This window comes from Dermacentor andersoni, chromosome 5, assembly GCF_023375885.2.
Source record: "Dermacentor andersoni chromosome 5, qqDerAnde1_hic_scaffold, whole genome shotgun sequence".
Classification (NCBI taxonomy): domain Eukaryota; kingdom Metazoa; phylum Arthropoda; class Arachnida; order Ixodida; family Ixodidae; genus Dermacentor; species Dermacentor andersoni.
Window position 1 is genome coordinate 111,715,858 of NC_092818.1, and position 21,697 is coordinate 111,737,554.

A 21,697-nucleotide genomic window follows, 5' to 3' on the forward strand; every position below is an offset into this window, starting at 1 on the left:
ACATTTCTAACTATTCCGTGCTTAGAAAGCAGCTATAGAGCAATTGCCATACTTGATTGAAATTCTTTTTAATATTAATTACGGGGCTTTACGTGCCAATGCGTTAATTATGTGGAACAAGCATTTTGACCAGTTACTTTCTGTTCCACGTTTCAAATTTATGCTGACAGTACTGCTGTTAGCAAACTATCGGAATTATGTCTATGTAACTCACTCCATACGACAAGTATATTAATAATGTCTTTTATTATCATCTATATTAAATAGAAACCTACAACTTGCTGTTGGTAATCTCCCGACACTGCTAGGCTATATCATATAGTTTGCTATTTGGCAGACCCTTTATAAAAATGTGGCATAAAGAAAAAAAAAGACTACATAAAAGATGGCATCAAGGAGAACAGACGCACAAGAAGAGACCCTAAGAAATGGTAACAATAACAGTGCAAGTTATTAAGAGTGCCTGCTATGAACAACGTAACTCGAACATTTGCACATGCAACACAACATCTAGAACCAGCACAAACCTGCCAATGTGGCACAAGTGAATGGTTGAAAGATAAATAAGTGATAATTCGGTCACAAAACGTAAAACATCAAAAATACATTGGCAACTCAATAAGTAAAGCAACAGCTTGCCACTAAAGAGAAACAGCAACTGCAAGCTAGGTGGTTTGCTTCAGGAGACACAGCAGCCCTGTACCTTGTCGATCACTGGTTTTTTCTTAAAGGGCTTAAAGGGCTCCTCATCAGGTTTGGGCTTTGCAAACGAACAAGTACGGCGTGTAGATCACGTGGAGGTGATCATGTCTGCAAAGTAATGAATGGCTGCGTGTGGTGAAAACAGTTGAGAAACTTCAAACAGAAGGCCGCAAGCCCTTCCTCTCGAGGGAGCCAGGCTTCCAGCGAGAGAGTCAAGCACACACTCATAAATGCCTCTATGCAAGACAGAATGCTCATCACTAACCATGGCACGCAATGTCGGTTAATCATCCAATGCAGAATGCACAAGGAAACGTTCCATGCAGCAAAAAAAGAAGAGAAAAAAAAAATGGTGGCGGAGTTCATCACATGAATGTGGCACAGCCTCTCTGCTCCAGTATGGGAGAATGCGGGGAAAAAATGTCACTTGTGGACACTAGTCGAGGCAAAGGGGGAGAGTGTCTTTCTTGGCAGTAATATTTGCCTCCTGATGGCATGGTAACAGCACAGTTGCTTTCGTCTATCTCCTCCAATAATGAACTGATTTGCGAAATTATTTTGGTACAACACTTCCTAGACACCACCTTTGCAACTTCCGGTGTATAACCAAAATTTGAAATGGGGCCTGGTGAGGGGCCCTTTAACAATTGCTGCTTTGAGCGTACACTGTACCAAGTAAGGTTTCTTAACTGTGAGTATATTCACAGCGTACCAGCATGACACAATATACAAAAAAATAATACTAGTGTATGTATTAAATAAAAACAGAAAGAAAAAAAAACGAAGAAGCAGCCACACCACCAAGGATTTGTAATAAGCTTTGAACACAACAGAGAACACAGTGACTTTTCCACTTTCCTTAATGAAGCCCATGTTCATAAACCGAGCATCAAACACAAAAACTTGTGGCCAAAACATTCTGTCATTTAACTCCAGAACAATCTTTCATGGCATCAGAACTGTTGTGTCCCTGTCCGCACGCCTTAACTATACCTAGCAGTTGCACTGGCTTCCATTCTCAGTGCGTGCCTTGCTCTCTCGCTACGTGAACCTTCGCGAATGAAACGTTGCAACACCAGAACATGTGGTGCATGGCCATCGATTACAAAGAGATTGCATAAAGTCTGGCAACACCATGCTGGTTTGCTGCACACTTGGTTTCTTCAGAATGCCTAGTTATTGCATTCGGAGGGGGCTTTACAAAATTCGTACCATAAAACCTGTACAAGAATCACTATGCACTCATAACAATCGAGACAAGTAACCATGGGTGGCTACCCCTGAGCTTCACATAGGTCTACCCTGGTACTAAAACGGGGCAAACTGCATCTCACAGCTCCTATTACCTACAGACTGATAGAAGGAAAATTCCTGTGCATGTTTGTCATTTGCTTTGTACAATTGGAAATAACATGGCAATGTACAACTGCTTTAGATACTGGCTCTGTATTGCGCAAGTCAGCGTCAAGTTTTTTTTGTCGCTGTTTGATGTCCCTGGCACTGCAGAGAGACACAAAACACCAACAACTGTGCGATGAAATGCATATTGGATTGAAACAAGTGTTTCGCTACTGCCCATTATAGCTCAGGTCGTCAGCAGGAAAACAAAAACTAAAACACACACATAAGAAAACACAAACAAAAACTTCACCCAGAAGGGAAAGACACAGATCACATTGTGCACTATATCATGATACACAATTCACTTGCACACTGTTGAGCGCTGTGCAGCCAAATTCTAGACTGCACTAAAAAAAAAAAGGAAAATATAACAAAAAAGAGGTTCAACATGACTTTCAACTGACTGACACAAGTGACACAACATCAAGATAAAAAAAAAACTTAACAAAGCTCGACTGTTAAAAAGGATACCACCACAGTGTGCAGGTATAATCACAATTAAAACTGCGACAGTGCAGATGCCTAAAACACATGTGCGCTTGAAAAGAACACTTAAACCGGGAAGCCTTGAGCAATTATTATCGGGTTCATCAGAGAACCTAAGTTTTAAACATGCTCCCAACACAAGACAAAACACGTTGCGAGGGTGTCAAAAGAATGGCGACTGCACAAAATGAACATAACACAGCAGAAATACGGTTGTGCAGTGTCGTACACCAAAATCCCTGTCAGTGCTAACAGAGTGAAACACCGAAGATGTTGAATATATTACAAAATCTATGCACAATAACAAAAGGGAGGGGGAACAAGGTCATTGTGAACAGAAGACATAGCATGCCTAATAATGCCAATTGAATGTCCCCCACTGACATAACTGCTGTTGCTCACAAAATCTGAAACATCTTGAACCCAATATTTCCAGCACCAAAAAGCTTCTTTACGGTGAGAATGAAATGAAAGACGTGAAACAAAAAGTAGTGATGTTTTATGCAGTGCTCAGCGGGTTGACAGGCATCATACTTCAGCTGCAACATATTTCAGGCACTATGTTTTAAACTGCAGTGATTCAGTAGCAAAGAGCGTGACGCTTGTGTGTACTTTTTCACACTAAATGGCCAGTGTTGGAAGTTCAGCCTCGCACGTGAAACCCGTGAAATTCCCACTCAGCTGGCCTGCCTTGAGAAATTATGGACAGCAAAAAGATTACGTTTCTGAATCTTACAGAATATAATGCTACAGGAAGACTGTTCATGCCAGGCTCTCAATGGAGAACATTTTCCGCTAAAGAAGGTGCGGTTTCATCAATATGCCCACACTAAAGGGGAAAAGTGCGAGAGATACATTGCTATGTTTCATTCTCATACAAGAGCGTGAGACTACAGCCAATAAAATGCCCTTTTTTTCACATGTGTCTACGTTGAGCAATGCTTAAATAGAGTGAATGATTGCACCTCGTCACATTACAATGAGAAGCAGGAATGTTTCGACTAAAGAGGGCTCAGAAGCCTATAAGACAGCAAGTCGCAAAGAGCCCATGTTGAAAGAATTCTACAATGCTGATATTTCTAAAAAATGATTGATGGAAACAGGGCCTGCTACCGTTAAAAGTACATTAAAAGAGTGACTTAAATTGAATGCATGTTCATTACGTCTTCCCGGAATCTTCTGCTTAAGTGAGACAAATCACATTGTTACTTGAACTTTTTAACTGTTAGCTCAGTGCAATTCATGACTAGTAACTATTTGTGCCATAAAAGAAATGGAACTGCATCTGATGGCTAAGTGAAATAGACAATGTCTGTTGATTTTGTGTCAATTTTCAATAACCTTTATGAGAAGTATGGGCACAGCTCAAATCATTTTTTTTTTTTACACAGCTGCACGCACTGTTTGATGGCTTATGTTGCATGAAGAAATACAGCATCCAACAGATTTTTGTACCAACTTTACGAGTTATGACCCCCATGTACGGAATGCCATCCGTGCACCCCTAGAAATGGCGTGCGTTGAAATGGCTAGTTTATAGCGCCACTCTGTGAAACCATGTTATGCACGTGACGGGTAAGTCTGTTGGCACACTGCCCCCCCCCCCGTCTTGTGAGAGAATAAATAGTCTGTGTTTGGAACTCATCGCTCACGGTCTCATTGCTTTTCGCTCGTGCCAGCAACTAACAACCACATATGCCCCAATGTTTTTACCGTTATCCCTCACCTTGCCAATGGACTGAACGGACACAGACTGAATTATGCTGACCAACACCAGCCATGTGTAAATCTTGATGTTGGAATGCAACCCTATGTCTGCATCAGTGTGTCCAGCTGTCACTGTAGAGAAGAGATTACAAACCAGCATGTGAACAGTGTAGTCATCGATATAACATCCTGTAAGTCATGTAACCAAGAACCACAACCTTGCATCCGTTGAATCGCTCTATTAAGTCAGAGATGAGAAACAATAGCAATGTCTTAAGGAATTGCAGTGCAACATTGCGAGTGCCTAGAAGCAGATTCTCCAGACTGTCCTCAGAAATTCTAAGTGAGGGTGTCCAAGAAGATGATTTCACCGCCTTTCAAGCTGAAACGTTTTGCGAGCCTGACTGGCAAAATGTTCAACTGTACCAACGTGCAACACCGTGCAAAAATTGAAATGTCATGCATCGCCAATAGTGGCATTGTAAAAATGATACTGGCTGTATTTTTCTTGGTAAGACAACTCATGTTTTCAACTGCTGTTTTATGTGTAGTTACACAATTTTGATTCAAATGACACCGAAAAGGACCTATACATTTCGGCCTATGATAGCAAGTATAGAAAAATCTTCCAGATCAATGTGAGCTAAAAATTATATAACAGAAAGCATGCCGGTTGTCACTCCCACCAGCAACCAAGATCCAAGGTTATGCACATACGTTTGTCTGTTGGTGGCAGACCAGAAGTGGTTTCTAAGCCTGCTTCAGGTCCAAATGGTCGGTCAGCAACTGTGTTCCCATTACTATTTAATGTGCACCAATGCTTGAGCAATACAGATGGCAGTTTGTGTCCTTATATAAAACTAAGCAAAAGCACGGAAAAGCAGCTTCATCACCTGACTGCAGCACCAGACAAGGTTTCAGCATAACCGAGTGTCTGTCTGTACAGATCTTCGCTCTTATTATGATGATGACACACTGACAAGCAGTTCTCATGCATGCTCGTATAAAAGAATGGCATGCATTAACCTGGGAATGACTTATGTTCTGCACTGCAGATCTACATAATGGAGCACCTGGCCAAGAAGCGCATCACGAATGCCTTTGCGATATGGCACAAAACTAAACCTTGCCTTGGAATGACGCTGATGAAGCTGTGAAGATTCTTCCCTCTCCCTGTGTATCTTTGATTCCTTGGGATAAAGAAGGACTGCATGCATTGAGAGGCACCTCTAAGGCAATATCAAAGGGGGTAAGCGGACATGCATGAGTCTGCCTCAAACAAGCAGAAACCCACCTTCTGCGCTGACAAGTGCAATCAGTAGTGCAAGGTCACGTGATGTAAAACGATGTAAGCTAGTCTAGAAGACTGAAGTGAGAACGCGGGGGAAACAAAAAACAGGAGCAAGGACTATCCGAATGCACACAAGACGTAGCAGAAATGAACAATGAAAAGATCAGATTCTTAGACAACATGTAGAAGATGCAGCACTGATGCCCTTGTCCTGTGCTGGGCATGGCCCATTGTTATTTAGAAGCGGGGCGGTTGCGCTGTTAGGCTTTGCTGCTGCTGCCATGGTCCCTGCTCTCGTCTTCTGCTGCCGAGTGACCGGTGTCCCCTCCACAGGCACTGTCGTCAGAAGCTTCAGAGCAGAGGCTTGTACCACTGGCTGTTTGAATGCAAAAAAAAAATACATGTGGTGAGTACATAAAGAAAGGAAATACTGAAACGAAAGTGGGCGTTCAACCACCATGTGATGTGGAAATAATGCAGATAGAAACTTTGTCCATAAATTTGCTTTTTAGCACTTTTTTTTTATTGATTTGGCTGAAGCACGCACAGTACGGTGCACTGTTAAAGGGAGCACCCCTATCAGAGGCTCTTGCTTTGCTGGCTACTCCAGATGGATCTATGTCAGTGAACTTCACAGGTGTGTAGAAAGGGGCCAGTGCCATCAAGTACAAGTTGTCTCCTACAAAGATGGCCGATTGTGCATTTGCCAGAGAGAAAAATTTGCACAAGCTCTACACTCGTGTGATCCCTTTAACAGTGAAGTGCAGTGTACACTACAAAAATGAAACACTAGGTTTTAATCCAACGCATATGCGCCGTTCCTGCTGTCATCATGTAATCAAGCACTTACAATATACCTACATAAACTACACTTCTGCAGCTGTACTATTTCGCCAAGTGGACAAAGTTTGTGAAAGGGCACTTAATAAGCAAATAATGATAACTTCATAATTATGTTGTACGGTTCTCCGAGAGAGCATGAGCTTTGAGTTACCAGGTGCAGGAGGTGCAAGTAGAAATATTTCAAGGAAATCACAGGCTTTTGAACGAAGTTCTTGCAGATGTGTTTTTGGTTGTATCACCATAGTTAAAAAAAATAGCACAAACTGCCTCTGCCTAGCAATATCTAAGCATACCTTGACATTTTTTTCCTGTGCGAGTAGTACTGTTAAAGCTCTGTTGTCTAACTATATACAAACAAACTTTATATACAAATAAAATGGGCCATATGGTCATACCATAAACACGCTAAACTTTTCATGCATCTGCTGTCTCTATAAAACACAGTTTTGTTCTACCTAGTCAATTCAATTAAGCTATTTACCTGGTGGCTTTTGCATTTTCCTATTTATCAGCCCCAATGTGACTATTCTGCTAGGTCTGAAGGTCTTCAAAATACATGTGTGACACGAATAAACCATACAATGTTTTGTAAGGGCCGCAAATTTTGAAAACAAAGTACAAAAAAGAGGGGGGGGGGAGGGGGCATCTTTGCATGGACTGCATCACCCCTTCTGAAGAGTGAACAGCAAAAGCAGCGGCACCATCGCAACTGCACATGACGGGGGCACATGTTGTGGTACTTTGCATGACTACTGTGCGGTGTGCTGCAAACATTAAGTATGCACTCTTTCCTGCTATTTCTGGCACTTTAGTTTTTGTGCAATTTAGGAGTGGTTGTGCAGGGTGTTCTCTTTCCTCTACTATAAAACGGTGCACAGAATCGATGCCTGCATTTCAGGATAATCTCATCTTGAACAAAACGGTTCTCGTGAAATGGACTTCAGCTTTGAGGATACTGCCAATGACAGAGGTTGAGGCATCAACCGAGGGTAGCCGCAGGTGCATTTGTTTATCAGTGCAAATTCTAATTGACAGTAAAACCTCGTTAAAGGGACACTAAAGCGAAACAATAAATCAGTTTAGACTAATGAAGCATTGTTTGAGAACCCTGCAGGCACTCATTTAAAAAAAAATAGTTTGATTATTAAATGAGAAAATGAAGGTCCAAGTATCAGTATTTGAATTTCGCGCCGAAACCCCAGTGCCAGTATGTCAGCGTGACGTCAGAAATTCCAAAGTATGTTTTCGGATTTGGGCTGCGTTGGCTGAATAAAGGTTCCCAAAACTTGCCATGTTTAATATTTTGTTCCTTTAGAACACAATGTAGTCAATCTGTACCGCTATGTATGTATAATTAGTAGGCCCTAGAAGATGCCATCAAAATTCAAGACGTCACAGCCCCCAGGTGCGGGAACATAAGTAGGCAGCGCCACCTGTATTTCGTTCTCACGCTTTTTCTGGCTTACCAAACGTCTTATCGTTGTAAGAGTGGTGTTATTGGTGTTCTAGAACGGTAATTTACTGATGCAGAAGTAATCATTTTTCACTTTAGTGTCCCTTTAATTAGAACTTTGGCGAACCGCAAAAAATCTTCAAATTAAGCAGATTTTCAAATTACCCAGAAATAAATAAAAACAGAAAAAGAAGAGCAAAACATTCATTTTCCATGTAGCCTGGCTACTCAAAGTAATCACTGATGCAGGATTGATTGTTACAGTAGTCTGCTGTACCAAGGGTCATGGGGCAGTATTTTCGGATGACCACTTTCGGAGATAAGTTTCACTTTCGTGAGAATCGATGCTGAATGTGCCGAAGTACACGGCCTACATCACTTCAGGCACTGTGCGAGAATAATGAGCTTGGCACAGCACCAGAATGCTGTCTAGCTGTATAGTAGGCGGGTGCGTCCGCCACCGAGTCTCGCAAAATATAGCGAAAGTGAAGCTATCTCCAAAACCGATCATTTGAGAATACCGCCCATGAGCTCTAGCCTGCTAATCAAGCGCAGCATCTAACAGGGAACCCTGCTACACTCAACAAAGCTACGGACAGCGTTCAGGGACTTCATAACTCACTAAAGCGGGCTCACAAGTGGGCTCGTTATCATCCCTGCCATTGCCTATGGCTACCCTGTCGGTGACTTTATCTTCCACGTTACCATACAGTGTCTGCACATCTGCTTCCATGTTCAAGTAGTGGGCAAAGCCTAGTTGGCCTAGTATGTCAGCCCAGTCACCGACTTTGTACACAAGTGAAAACAGGTATGTGGCAGATTTTTTTGTACGGTCGACAATCGCACGCACACATCACGGCAGTAGTGGCGAAAACGTGATGACACATGTGACACAGCTAGCGGGGTATAACCAGAAATAGAAAAGCAAGAGCACCACTTATTGCGCCACATTTATTGATGACAGGAATGTAAGCGGCCAAGAAAGTTTTCAAGCAGCTCTGGGAGCAGCAGATTTGGCGCTTTGGAGCAGGTTTGGTGCATGAATTGTCCGTTTTGAAGCAGCTTGGTAAAGCTCAACATGAGTGAAATTCAGACAGATGAAGAAAAGGTGTCCTCTATTTGACTTTGCAGAATACTATTAAGTCATGGCAAATAAGTTGTGCGGTGGAGGAAAGTTCATGAAAGGGAAACATTGTCATCTACCCAACTGTAGCATGAAGCCACAAAAAGCCCATAAAGGTTTCTCAGAAAGCATTATCAAGTTGCACACCTGATGCGCCAACTAAATATGGCCAAGAAAAAAAATAACCGAGAGCTTTACGCAAAAGGCACCCACTATATGTTGATAGGTTTTTGTTAATACCAATAAAGTCATCTTTTTTTTTTGTTGTACAAGAAACTAATATGTAAGTTTAATTAGCTGACATTCATTGCTTTACTTATTCAATAAGGTGCCAATGCAAAGATTGTGGATGACTTCTAGAAATGACCAACAACGGTGTATAAGACAACCTAGGTCATGTGTGGCCCATTTTCAGAGAAAAAGCGAACGTACAAAGCTCGTGAAATTTAAAAAGAAATTTCATGTGACAGCACGTCCTCGCACCAGTAATACCAGCGGTCTCAGTTGTAAATTTTGTCGTCTAATATGTTGAGTACATATTACGCATGTGCGAACCAGGGGCACGGTCTTGTAATGGTTAAATCCCCTCGAAATTCGTAAAGTAGCAACATGCTTTGAAGAATGCAGTGTCGGTAAGGACTCCTCTCCTTTCTACTTGCTCACCCTCGCCGCAGCCGCGGCAGCGTTCCTATTGCCCTATTGGCACCACGTGGGACCAAGCACCAGGTTCGTTTGTCTATAGTCCCACTTCGCCACCATTTCTGCTTCAGTGGTGTCTAGAAACTGGCGAGGAGCACATGTTGGCACAGTTTCCCCCATGTGCGTGTGGTGTTGGTCCTTTGTGCATGCCGTGAACTAAAATTTTATGACAAGAGCAGTGTGTCTTCTCGGTGCTTCTCATCATAATGAGCTGCTGCACCTTTGGATGCCTAAATTGATTCAGTGAAGGGCAGAAGCTCTTTGCTATGCCATCCAGCAAGCACAATGTCTTAACTTAGATTCACCAAATTGCCAGAAAAAACTTCAACTGACATCCTCCATGCGAATTCGCGGTGCAAGTTGCGAGTCTCTCATAGTAATAGTAGGTTATGAGGCTTGCTTAATTTGCTGCATGCTATAACTTCGTGAATACCGTGCCACGGTTTATTGAGCCTCATTTCCATTTCTTTGTACATTCTTAAACAGCTCCTATGCAATGTGTACTTTGTTTCTATCAACACTAGGTGGCCGTGTTCTGTGCGCTTATCCGTGTATACGCCAACTGGCCCAAATTCGCAGACATGTGAGGATATGTGCAAAAGCCCGATTATGAAACTTTTAACCTTCAGCACAGTTCTTCAAATAGAACTTGAGGCTAGAGAGCAAAAGCTCACTTTGGAAAACCAACTATATGCCTTTACTGGTTACTTGTTCACTTTTTTTTGGGGGGGTGGGGGAAGTGAACAGCTTTCTTTGCCTCTTTCACTAGTGTTCGTGGTTGGCGTTTGATCAGGGGACTTGTGATACAAAGGCCCTCATGTAAAGGGTGAGCGCTCTAGCGCAGCCGAGTGGTGGGACACGTTTGTCGCTGAATGACAACTCTGTACCTCTTTGATATGCACATTCTTTGTGCATGAGCATTGAAGTGTCCAAAGGTTTAGATACGATAGTGGAATGCTCGGCAAGGAAAACGTGCGGTCACTCGCTCGTTCAATGACTTTAATTGCTTGCTTGTTTGTTTATTCAACTATATAGCTCATACGCTAACTATGTCTCTAAGATGCACTGTTTAAAATTATGCATGCAAACGATGTTCATATTAGAACAAGTGTAGCTATGTATACTGACTTGTGTCTGCAAACCTTTAATGCACCAACGCTGGCAAATAAATGTTGAACTTTCAACTCTCAAATGCTTGAGTACTAATTACACGAAGTTTCTTATTGTTGTGCCATTTCAAGCACTATTGCAAGATAATTTCATTTCCCACAAGAAAGGACCTGTTTAATGAACAAATTCAAAGACAAATTGTGCAAATGTTATTTCAGAGAAACCACAACACCCTTTAATGTATGCCCTTATAAATTATTGAGTTCATCAAATCAAGTTCATTGCTTCTTGCAGAGACGGACTTACATGTGCTGAATCATAATCAGTCACTATCCTGGCAAATAAAAAAAAATACAAATGTTTTCTCGAAGGAAACTCGCTATGCTCTTTTTTGTTAGCCAGATAGAAATGCAGCTACCACATTCTCACATGCTAGGAAAGTGTTTATGTACACAAAGTTCTGACTCAATTATTAGGTGCACATATATTTGTAGATTTCGAGGCATTAGCGATATAATAGCGCACAGGTGCATGGTCCAAGCCTGTGAGCATGTGTATAATATTGGCAAGCACGTATGAAGGCTGGCAATTCATTGGTATTGTAGCTGTAATGTGCTACCAGATCTTCAGAGCAGTGACCGTTCGAGCCTCTTGCCAGCCTATGTGCGTCACAGCTTATACATGCCATGAGTTCACCTGGCAAGGTCAGCGTGGATTATCTAGGTTGCAAGAGGGCTTAATGGATGCCCAAGACAATAGTGATCGATTCTAAAACTGTCATTTGCAAACATTCGCAACAAAATCTCGTTGCACCAGCCTGACAAGGTTCCATACTTAATTGTAGTGTACACGATACATTTGATGTCGCCATCAGCCAGTTTTAGCATTTGTTTAGATATTTTCATCGTGGAATAATTATCAAAGCAGAAAAATGCACAGTTACTAAATTTGCAAAAGCCTACCAGCAGAAATTCTATGCTGTTGATGAAGTTAATTGGAGCTAGATTGCTTGTGCCCAAAGTGCACCACCTGGCTATGTGTGCATTCACTCGGTGAAAGGTCATCTGCTCTGCTGGAACAAAGTAGGTGGCACAACAGTTCAGGAGGGGGCGCAAAAGAGAGGAGATACGAGGAGGAAAGAAGGAGAATGTGGCTACTTTAAGAAGTTTGACGGGCTTTAGTAGCCATTTTGTACATCAGTAACAATTTCCGTATACAATTTCGGTCATTTGCATTTTCAACTAACTTTTATAACCACCATTTGGCTGCTAAGGTTGATCAAAACTTTACCTCCTTGGCTTGTGTTCTGCAGTGGATTTTGTGTGGTGTGGTCGTGCAAAATATGATGTAGCTGGAGTCCAAATATGAGTGACGATTATGGTTGCCATTAAATATTTGTGGCCAAAAGTTTCACGAAAGTAAGCAGGTAATTTGTCGGCATGGCGCACTGCCATCCCAGTAACCCATTGTGCTGCACGCACAGTGTTCGCTCATTAATCAAAAGAGATTTACCAATACGGTGCAAAAGCGAGCGCTAAAATGTATAATGAAACTGCTGAGCTACACGATGAACAGGCCATAGAACTTAATCAGCTGATAGTGCGGCTTTACTTCTGGACCACCCCATAAAATGAGCGCTGTTTCAAATCATCTTTAGCTAGTCCGCATAATGCGTAAATGCATAAAGCTTAATAAAACATTCATAATGCATTGTACAGCACAAACAGGTATTCATTTTCTTGCAGCCAAGTTGCAATGCACCACTAAACACACACACACTCCAAAGACGCCAACGCTGAAACGAAGTGCTTAGGCTTGGATTCCAGGGCTAAACGCTCGCCAACGCTTAACTATGGCTGCCTGGTTGCCACTGAACATGCAGATCCGGCTAAATTTGGCGACTTCGTTCGAAATTAAGTGTTTTGATGCAAGATGGTTCGGCGCAAAGTGGCACAGGTGGCGCAGCACTTCCATTCCTTTGAGGAGAATGCTATAACTGGCTTCCTTGTCGCGGGCAACAACACTATCGCACACCGCCTCACTTAACGCAGCTGTACTCTGTACAGCTGCACGTAATATTAGTGTCCACGTAGCGGAATCTACATTCGAATCACAGTCCTGGTGATTGCTTCCTCAGATCAGACCTCAAAGGCCATACATTTATGCAATGCAAGCACCAGAAGCAGCCAATGTTACTAGACAGAAGCAACTGCAGCAACCAGAAACACGCCATGGCTGCCATATCATGGCCACCATGAATTGAACAATGCCTCAAAAGACCTGGCAGCCAACTAGGACCTATTTCCTCAGAGTCAACGTGCACATGGGCACCAAAGGAAAGGAGGAGCAATGCTAGAGGAGGTTGGCTTCCTGAGGCTTGATGTCAGGCTCCCCCCTTGTTCATTCTTTCCTTCATGCTAAGACCACAAGTGTGAGCACTCACTGGAAGGCCTGCCATGGGCACTGGGAGAAGAAACTGGAGCCATGCCATTGTGACTCGATGCTCGAGGCTGTAGGGATGCGATGGCATCGGGCCAAAAGCGCTCGACCGGCCGCACCGTCTGCACTTTGGCCTTCTTGGCTTTCTGCTGGCTGTTCTCGGGGTTGCTGGCATCCAGCATTGGCTGCAGAATCCTCCGACGGGCATTAATGAACCTGGGCAGGTGAAGCCAAGTGACCTATTTGGAGAAGTTTCTCAAGTGTGCAGGTATATAAGGTAAACGTAGAAGCCAAGATACACTTCCGTCAGTTTCACTTAATCAGACACGTGATCTGTGCCAGCTCTGTTTTGGCAGCCATTTGCTGGATAAGTTTGTCATAAGTATTAAAATCAACCCAAATGACCACCTGTTTCAAACTTCAGAAGAGCTTCTGGGACGCTAGCACTTCTGAAATTATGAGGTGGAGGATGCTGTCTTTGGCATGCTAAGGGTGCATTCACATTGGCGATCGACTAAGGTCTCACAACTGACACCACTGGCAATTAAATTAAAGAGGGACTCGCACCGATTGACGTTCACTGCAGCAAGCGCAACCTGCCTGTCATCATACCCAAATGTCTCAAGACTGGCACCATTTTCATCTGCTTTTGCACCAAACAGGTTTGATTCTTGGCGATTAAGCAGCATGAAGGACAGGACAACACGAAAGACTCAAGTAGAAAAAAATGTCTGCCATCCAGACTCTATAGGGTGCTCTGCATCTTTCATTCAGCATACACTTGCCTCTTGCTGATTTTCACTTGGGTTATTCTAGGGCTCTCACTGCCTACCATGATGACGAGCTCACTACAAGTGCCTTGAAATGTACAGCAGCACCATCACCTGTGGTTTTGCGGTTTCCGCCACAATTAAAAAAGAAAAGAAAGTGGCAGTAACAAGCAAATCAGCTCAAACTGCTATGGGCAAATAAAGTGTCAGCGAATTCCAAGGTCTTGCTCTTCCTGGTTGGTTCAGTGGCTTTTTGCAACAGACCCAAAATGGCCACTTTTCTACCATTCGAGACCTTTACTTTGCAACCAACTTGCTTGCACAACCTCCATGATTAAGTGGTGTGGATGCACCAAAAGTTTTTCTAAGCTGCTGGCGCTCGTGTGCGGCTGAAGCTCTGAGATAACTGTGTCAGTTCCAAGAGAGATCACGTCAAGAAATGAAATCTGATCCAAGTACCTAAATGTATCATTTAATTTAATAAAAAGGTCTGGGAATCTGAAAGACTGTGCTTATGTGCTCAGCTGTTTGAATTGTTTTGTATAATATTTCACTTTCTTTACACCAGGACAAATGCAGAATAACATGCAGCAGTGAAAACTCAAGCCTAATGGGTGCCTTTCCATGCAACATCCAATCCAAATACTTCCAAGAAAGAGTTCCATAAAAACATTTCAATTTATTACAAGCATGAAATCAAGAACACCACCACTTTCAATTGTGAAAACACTATCCTACTGACATGACAAATCATTAAATAGCGAGCACTGGTAACTAGATGTATTATCTCATAATCCAAACTTTCCAACTTGTCTGCTCAAGCAATGTTTGATTCCTAATGAATCAGAAAAGTGACAAAAAATTCGTATTCTTTAAAGGTTCCCTTTGAGCAGAATTGGAAGCTCCTTAGGATTTCAGTCACAGCACAGACAATAAAAGAAGCAGGCATCAATGTAGAGGTAACTCTCATGCACATTACCCATAGTGAGGATAGACAGGGATACAAAACATTTGAAATGTTTACAGCAGTTCTAAACAAGAGCTTTATACAAAGACTCACCAGTTGTTGACTTGGAGAAGGGTCAAGTTGGTTTGAGCTGCTATTTGCCTCTTTTCATCTTCAGTGGGATAGGGGTGCTGAACCAATAAGCAAAGAGGGAGAAAGAATTAATATTGTCAGTTGTGTTGCAAAAGTTTAAGAGAAATGCAGACGAAGCTGACTATGTTAATATTGTGTATCTTTTTAATAAAACTTCACTTAAAATCCCACTTAACACTTTGGCAAGAATTGTGCATGTGTTGTGCACCTGTAACAAATAGTCACCCAGCAGAACATTCAATGTGCCAAACACTTCTGCCACTAGTACACTTGACTGGTTTTTCCTTCCAAGAGTGGCTCTTACTGTGCTGCCCTAAGTGGGCTCAGCAGCAGCCCTAACTACAGACAGGACTGCCACTGCTAGCTATACATCCAGCGAAAAATCCAAGCATCATGAGCCAACCAACAGAAAACCAACTACTGACTTACAATAAAGGCACAGCATTATAAAATTTTACAGCAGAGCCTTCCACACAGGGATTTGCCTACTACACACAAGCAAAACAATTGATGTCACGTCCAACGAAACAGAAGCAACTGTGGATTTCATTTCTTCCAGCCATGGAGTCTCTTACAACGCTACTAAGAGGAAAACCTAGCCCCACTGTTTATGCCAGTTCCCAACCACAAGAGTACGGAACGTTCAGCTTGTCTTGAACGTGGCTTGGCCCAAAGCCCCTCCATACATGTTTACGCCGACCAAGTTAACCACCACCAACATTCCCTCAGCTTCTGGTGTCAAGCAAAACTTATGTCATGTCAACTTCTGGTTCCAAGTAGAAATGACAGCGTCTGCCATCTGCTACTACTGTGTCGAGCTTAGAGCATGCAGCAACACTGAAAGCGGAAACTCAGGAAGGGGTAATCATCAAAGCAGAACTACTGGAACTGGAAATCCTGAAATCAGAAATTGCAGAGGAGTAGCTGATGTGACACATCAGGAAATGGCGGCACTTATCAAGGGTTGGCATAACTTAGCAAAAGCAGTAGTGGCACGTGGGTGGAAGGGCTTTGGCCTGGCCTAAAACATGGTGACAGCATGGTCATGGCAGTGCAACTGAAGCTTTTTTTGGAAACTGAATCTTTGTAACATGTCTCAATTCCCCCATACTACTTCTTGCATTACCACTTGCTCACATATAATGAGCAAACAAAACAACATACGACTAAAAGCGGAGCACAAAGAGCACAGACCTTCTCTTCCTTGCAGTAACATGCTGGTGATCTTGTCCACATTCAATATATAGCTGCATTCCATAGAGTTAGTGGTTATGTTTTAGTAATAAGCTCTCGCACAATAAAATGGAAAAAGAAAGCCTTTTGCACACTGTTTCAGTAAAGGCTAAACCTTGTGGCAGGCAGAATGATGATTGCCAGGTGCAGCTTCATGGTGACCTGGCTCCCTGACAAAGTCTCTACTTCCTGGCTCCCTATGCATGCAACAGTCCGGCAGCATTGCTTTCTTCCTCTAGTTATTTGCAAGAAGCTCTAAGCCTTTAAAGGCAAGTAAACATGTCCACTCATGCATGCACACAGAAGAAAAAAACTGAAGGTTATTCAACCTGTAGTTGACATCAATCAAAGACAATGTTTTCCTAGGCGAGTTGGGGGTGAGAATGCGGTGTACGAGCCATATAATTTATTCTGAGGCCCGCAGTATCTCAAACGACAACATCTTTGTCTTTGACCAGAGGCTCAGTGTCTCAAGAACAGCATCTCAAAACCCTAGCTGTCACTAAGGAAGAATGCGAGAACGCTCCCTTGAAACACTGGTACCGATGCCACCAGGAACACCTTTAACGTATCTATCTTCGTGATTGGTGCACATTTTCAGACTGCACTATATCTGGGATCAGCCCACGAAAGAGGCTAGAAATATAGCCGATGCAGAAAAGTGGGGGGTAACTCACCAAGACAGACATTACCTTTAAAAATGCTACCCAGGAATCTATTGCAGAGACAAGTTACACAATGAAAAGAGAGTGAAAGAAGTCAACGGTTAATAGGAAACAAGACACACGACACTGACCACGATGTGCTGGAACAGCCAAGAGCGCATGATGCTGGTCGCCTGCTTCGGCAGCACTCCGCGCTTCTGTTTCTTCTTCGAGCCCAGGAGGTCCTCCTCTTCATCATCACCACTAACTGAGAGAGCCCTCGGAGCTGCGTGAAGTTGGGGTATGAGCACAGTAATTTCACAATTTTGAGCAGATGTTAGCACTTCATCATACACAACCTGAACATGCCTCTGGCATGGTTGCTGGCTTGAAAAAAAAATTTCATAGCATGGTTTTATATGGCATGTTGCAAGAATTTAAGAGTGTTCTTAGTTGCATTTAAGCAAGAGATTATTTTACTTTGCGATTGAGATCTGAAATACTTTTAGCACTAAAGCAAAGCATAGAACCTTTAGGATAAATTCATTACACAATAAAGAACCTAGATGATGTAAAGCTTTAAAAATTCCAACTGCAACACTGGACTGCATATTGCACTAGTTTACCGCAGGACAATATTAATACAATTCAGTGTAGCTGTGCTTCCTTCATTAAAAAATGGCCCGCCATTATAATTTCTAATTCATTCATAAGCTCTCCGAACATGTTCTACTGAGCGATGCTTTACGACCTAGAAATGCAGTATCAATATTTCTCACACTTTAACAGACCATCTTTTTACAATATACAGCCCTCTGGCATTTCGATCAATAATAAAAAAGCCTATATTGCAGCTGCAAGCTAACAGCTGATAACTCAAATTTAACTGTATTTTCTAACTGATTTCAGATTGTATGAGAAAATGACGACAAACACTTCGGTGCGTTTACTACATATCTTTGCAAAAAATGATAAAAATTGTAAGGCATGGTCTCCGGTGTGTAAATTTTCGAGTATGTTCAATAGCAAATACACTATACTATGTTGCGTCCCTGAATCAAATAGCAGCAATTCAAAATTTCAGGTCATCCTTCATATAGTGTCCAAATAATCTGTACAAACTTGAGGATGACTGGCAGGCATATTTGAAACAAATGGTCATTGTTTTCCAGCTTGACTGTTAATCACTAGACTAAGAATATGGAGCCGGCTTGCAATATCATTAAGCTATTCAAAATGTTTGCATCATATTGCCAGTGAAACTATATGATTCAGTGCCATCACTTTTCGAGAGACATTCAACTCTTTTCAAAATTGCCATTTGCCACATCCTTATCACATCCTAATGCTCCAGACACCACATGTGTTTCAAATACTACAACACATACCAATGGCCATTTTCTTTGTTGATAACGTTTGAAAATATCTCCAATGTTGTGCAACGTAATGTGCAATGCAAAACCTAAGATGAGTATCCTTTCAATGTACTCGAGAGCTATGAATAATAACAGGCGAGTCATCCCTGCCATTGAATTAGGCACTTCCACTGGCTTAGTTCACTGGTGCCCAGTGATTGTGATACTATAAAAGTGACCGATCAAGCATATCTCCAGTGATCTCACATTGTTTAGGAACAGCAAAAGCAAAGCAAAAACAGCTCCGAAATATCACTTTAGAATCATACCTGACCAAGCAAACTGACAACGGCCCAGTCAAAGCAATGTGCATGGCAATCACTTTTGTCTAGCATGCAAGCATGAGTCATAAAAGTCTTATGACATGCACCAATGGTTTACACAAATCAGTACAGTAATAAAGGCAATAACACGCAAAGAAGCCATCAAGAAAAAATATAGGCAACTATTTCACAGAAAGATCACCACAAAAATGTGAGAACACTGAGGTTCCTGAGCAGAATCCAAAACCTGCGCACTATATCTGCCAATGCTACCCATTCAGTAACACTATTACAAAAGAATCACAATACATCTCTGCACTCACAAATTCCACAACATGAACTAGTAACACGAAGGCGGAACATTTTCAGTTATAACCTAACACAGGGCTACACCATAAGCATATCCATTTAGCTACAAGGAAAAAGTAGTGTAAACAGTTCAATGAAAAAAGAATGAGCAGTACACTGTTGCTTCAGTAGTTTTATTTTAACACGTGTCAACTGGCTCAAAACTTCACACATTGGATGCATGCACAGAAACATCTCCGTATAAGACTTTTTTTTTTTTTTTTTTTTTCCTAGATGCAGGTTGAGATCTCCGAAACTAACCGAGGTTAGAGACTCGATGGTCTTGGTTAGAAGCGGAGAGGTTTGCACCAATCTGAGACAATGGTGTCCCACCGTGGATTGATGCTATCACAGGCAGAGTTGCACTTGTTTGGATCTGAAATAAAGATGAGCCTTGAGGCATGGACTTTAACAGCAATGCCACTTGGGCATAAAATGGAAGTTTGTTACAACAATTTCAAAATATTAAGGTTATAATGCAAACAGGTGGTATGCTACTGGCCACAATAAACCGGCACCCTAAGTTTACGATTTCAATGTTGAGCACTACATTGCAGGAGCACAGATGTCACAATTTTGTGTGCAATACAAAATCCACAATTCAAATTAGTAATTTTTTTAAAGTATTGTAGCTGGCTTTGCAGCATACCTTGGTGGCCTCATGGCAGAGATCGCCACATTTTTGTAGCATAAAAGTGGGAAACGAAAACTGTGTGTTATATTCGTAACATGGCAAATGTATCCTTTCCTCAAATATATTATATGCACGGTGTCCCAGCTAACTTTAGCCAGAGTTTAAAAATATGCGAATGCCACGTAGCTAAACAGAACCAAGGTAATGTTGTTTGCCGTTGCTTGGAGATACTCAATATATTTTTCTCATTCTGCCTAATTAGATAATTAGTCTTGATTAATTATTCAACTTCTCAAATATTATAATCAGATTAAAAGCGTCAATGAGAAAATTCTAGATCAACATGAAAAACTCCCAATACAGCTATCTGTTGCCCAATACGTGCTACATAAAAGTGTTTTTCCGAGCGTGAAAAAAGCCCGCTGTGCAAAATTGCAAATGTGTGCAAAATTTCTGTGCAACTGGCTGCTCAAGGCACTTTGCGTGTATTCGCGGACTTCTTTCATGCTGGGAAAAACACTTTTATATAGCACGTATTGAACAACAGAAAGCTGTATCAGGTGCTTTTCATGTTGTTCTACAATTTTCTCATTGACACTTTTCATGTAATTATAATATTTGAGAATTTGATTAATCAATCAAGACTAATTATCGAATTAGGCAGAATGAAACAAATAATTTATGCATCTCCAGGCAACGGCAAACAACATTACCTTGGTTCTATCCAGCTACGTGGCATTCACATATCTTTAAACTCTGGCTAAAGTTAGCTGGGACACCGTGTATATCCATGTAGACACGAACATGCAAGCTGAAATCCTGATATCTATACTCTTAGGAATTTGTGATATTTAAAGGTAAAGCACTTTATGGTACACTATGACATCCTTGCAGCGAAGCACATGAGGTTAGCAGTTTAATAAAGCACACATAGACGGCATAGTAGCTTGACTGCTGCAGTACTAATGGTTAGAACAGCTGAAGTGAGCTTTGCCCATGCTACAACAGTCTTGATGAGGTTAATTGGAGCCTTCAGTTCACTCTGCCTGATACCAGCATACAAATGGAAATTCACATTTGGAAGATGGTGCGATTAAGATTACATGTGCAATGGTAAATGGCATGAAGCATGCAAATCAAGCCTTGGCTGCACATATCAGAGAGGGCCCAGCCGATGCACAATGTGAGGCATGATGTAGAAAGATAATTGGAAGATAGCAAATAGGATGATATACATCACTGAGCGGCAAGTGATTTAATTCTTGAAAGCTGGAGATATACCTTTCCCTTAAGTGAAGAAGATCTGCTTTATCGCACGGCTGCAAGCAAATTCTGAGGGTAGGTTCTTTCGTTTTCATTTTATTCTCACTCAAGCAAGTATACACAGCAATCTAGATGGATTATGGCGCAGCACAATCACTGGAATGACAGATACTCTATTTCTTTTCCGAGGAATGCAATTGTCACCATACTTCTGACTCAGTACCGCCTTGTAGATGACAAAAACACCAAATATTCCCTATGTGTCCAGACTTTGGTAGTGCTTTCTGATTGCCACCCCACTGCAAGATGGATTCTATTCATTCTAGTTACTGTTCACTGATGCTCTATATGGTTTTCTGTGTGTCATATTCATATACTTGCCTTTTAATGTTCCCTTATCAGCTTACTTTTATTTTATTTACTAATTACAGTTAAATGTACATCTGCCAATTTCTTTAATAAAATCAGCCGTTAGTGCTGTGTGCTATTTCAGTGCCACCTTCCATGTTTCTGCACTGTTCTCATTTAAGAATGCAGAGACCTTTATGCTCCTCAAGCATGGAGCCCTTTGTTGGTCCCGTAACTGATCTAACACAAGCATTTCGCATCTATGAAGCATGGAGAATTCACTGGTATGATTAATATTATGAATGCTACAGTACTACAATAGGCTATTAAAGAATGCAATGCAATTTCAGACTAGCAGACATAATTAGTACACTGGCTGAGATGGCTGTAGGGAGCACCAGTTAATCGGTTGCCAGCAGCTCAATA

The 21,697-nt window shown here is 41.8% G+C and overlaps 1 protein-coding gene across 4 annotated transcripts in view; it reads right to left on the reverse strand.

Annotated features, from left to right (window-relative positions):
* Positions 1 to 227: 227 nt before the first annotated feature.
* Positions 228 to 21,697, reverse strand: part of LOC126532287 (homeobox protein PKNOX2-like) — a 43,556-nt gene continuing 22,086 nt past the window's right edge. For all 4 annotated transcript variants that reach the window (XM_050179967.3, XM_055070934.2, XM_050179969.2 and 1 more), the window contains 5 exons: positions 19,288 to 19,402; positions 17,153 to 17,286; positions 15,085 to 15,161; positions 13,259 to 13,470; positions 228 to 5,963 (listed from right to left, as the gene is read on the reverse strand). In XM_050179967.3, coding sequence (XP_050035924.1) covers positions 5,848 to 5,963; positions 13,259 to 13,470; positions 15,085 to 15,161; positions 17,153 to 17,286; positions 19,288 to 19,402 — 654 coding nt within the window. In that variant the 3' untranslated portion in view covers positions 228 to 5,847. The remainder of the gene's footprint in view (positions 5,964 to 13,258; positions 13,471 to 15,084; positions 15,162 to 17,152; positions 17,287 to 19,287; positions 19,403 to 21,697) is intronic.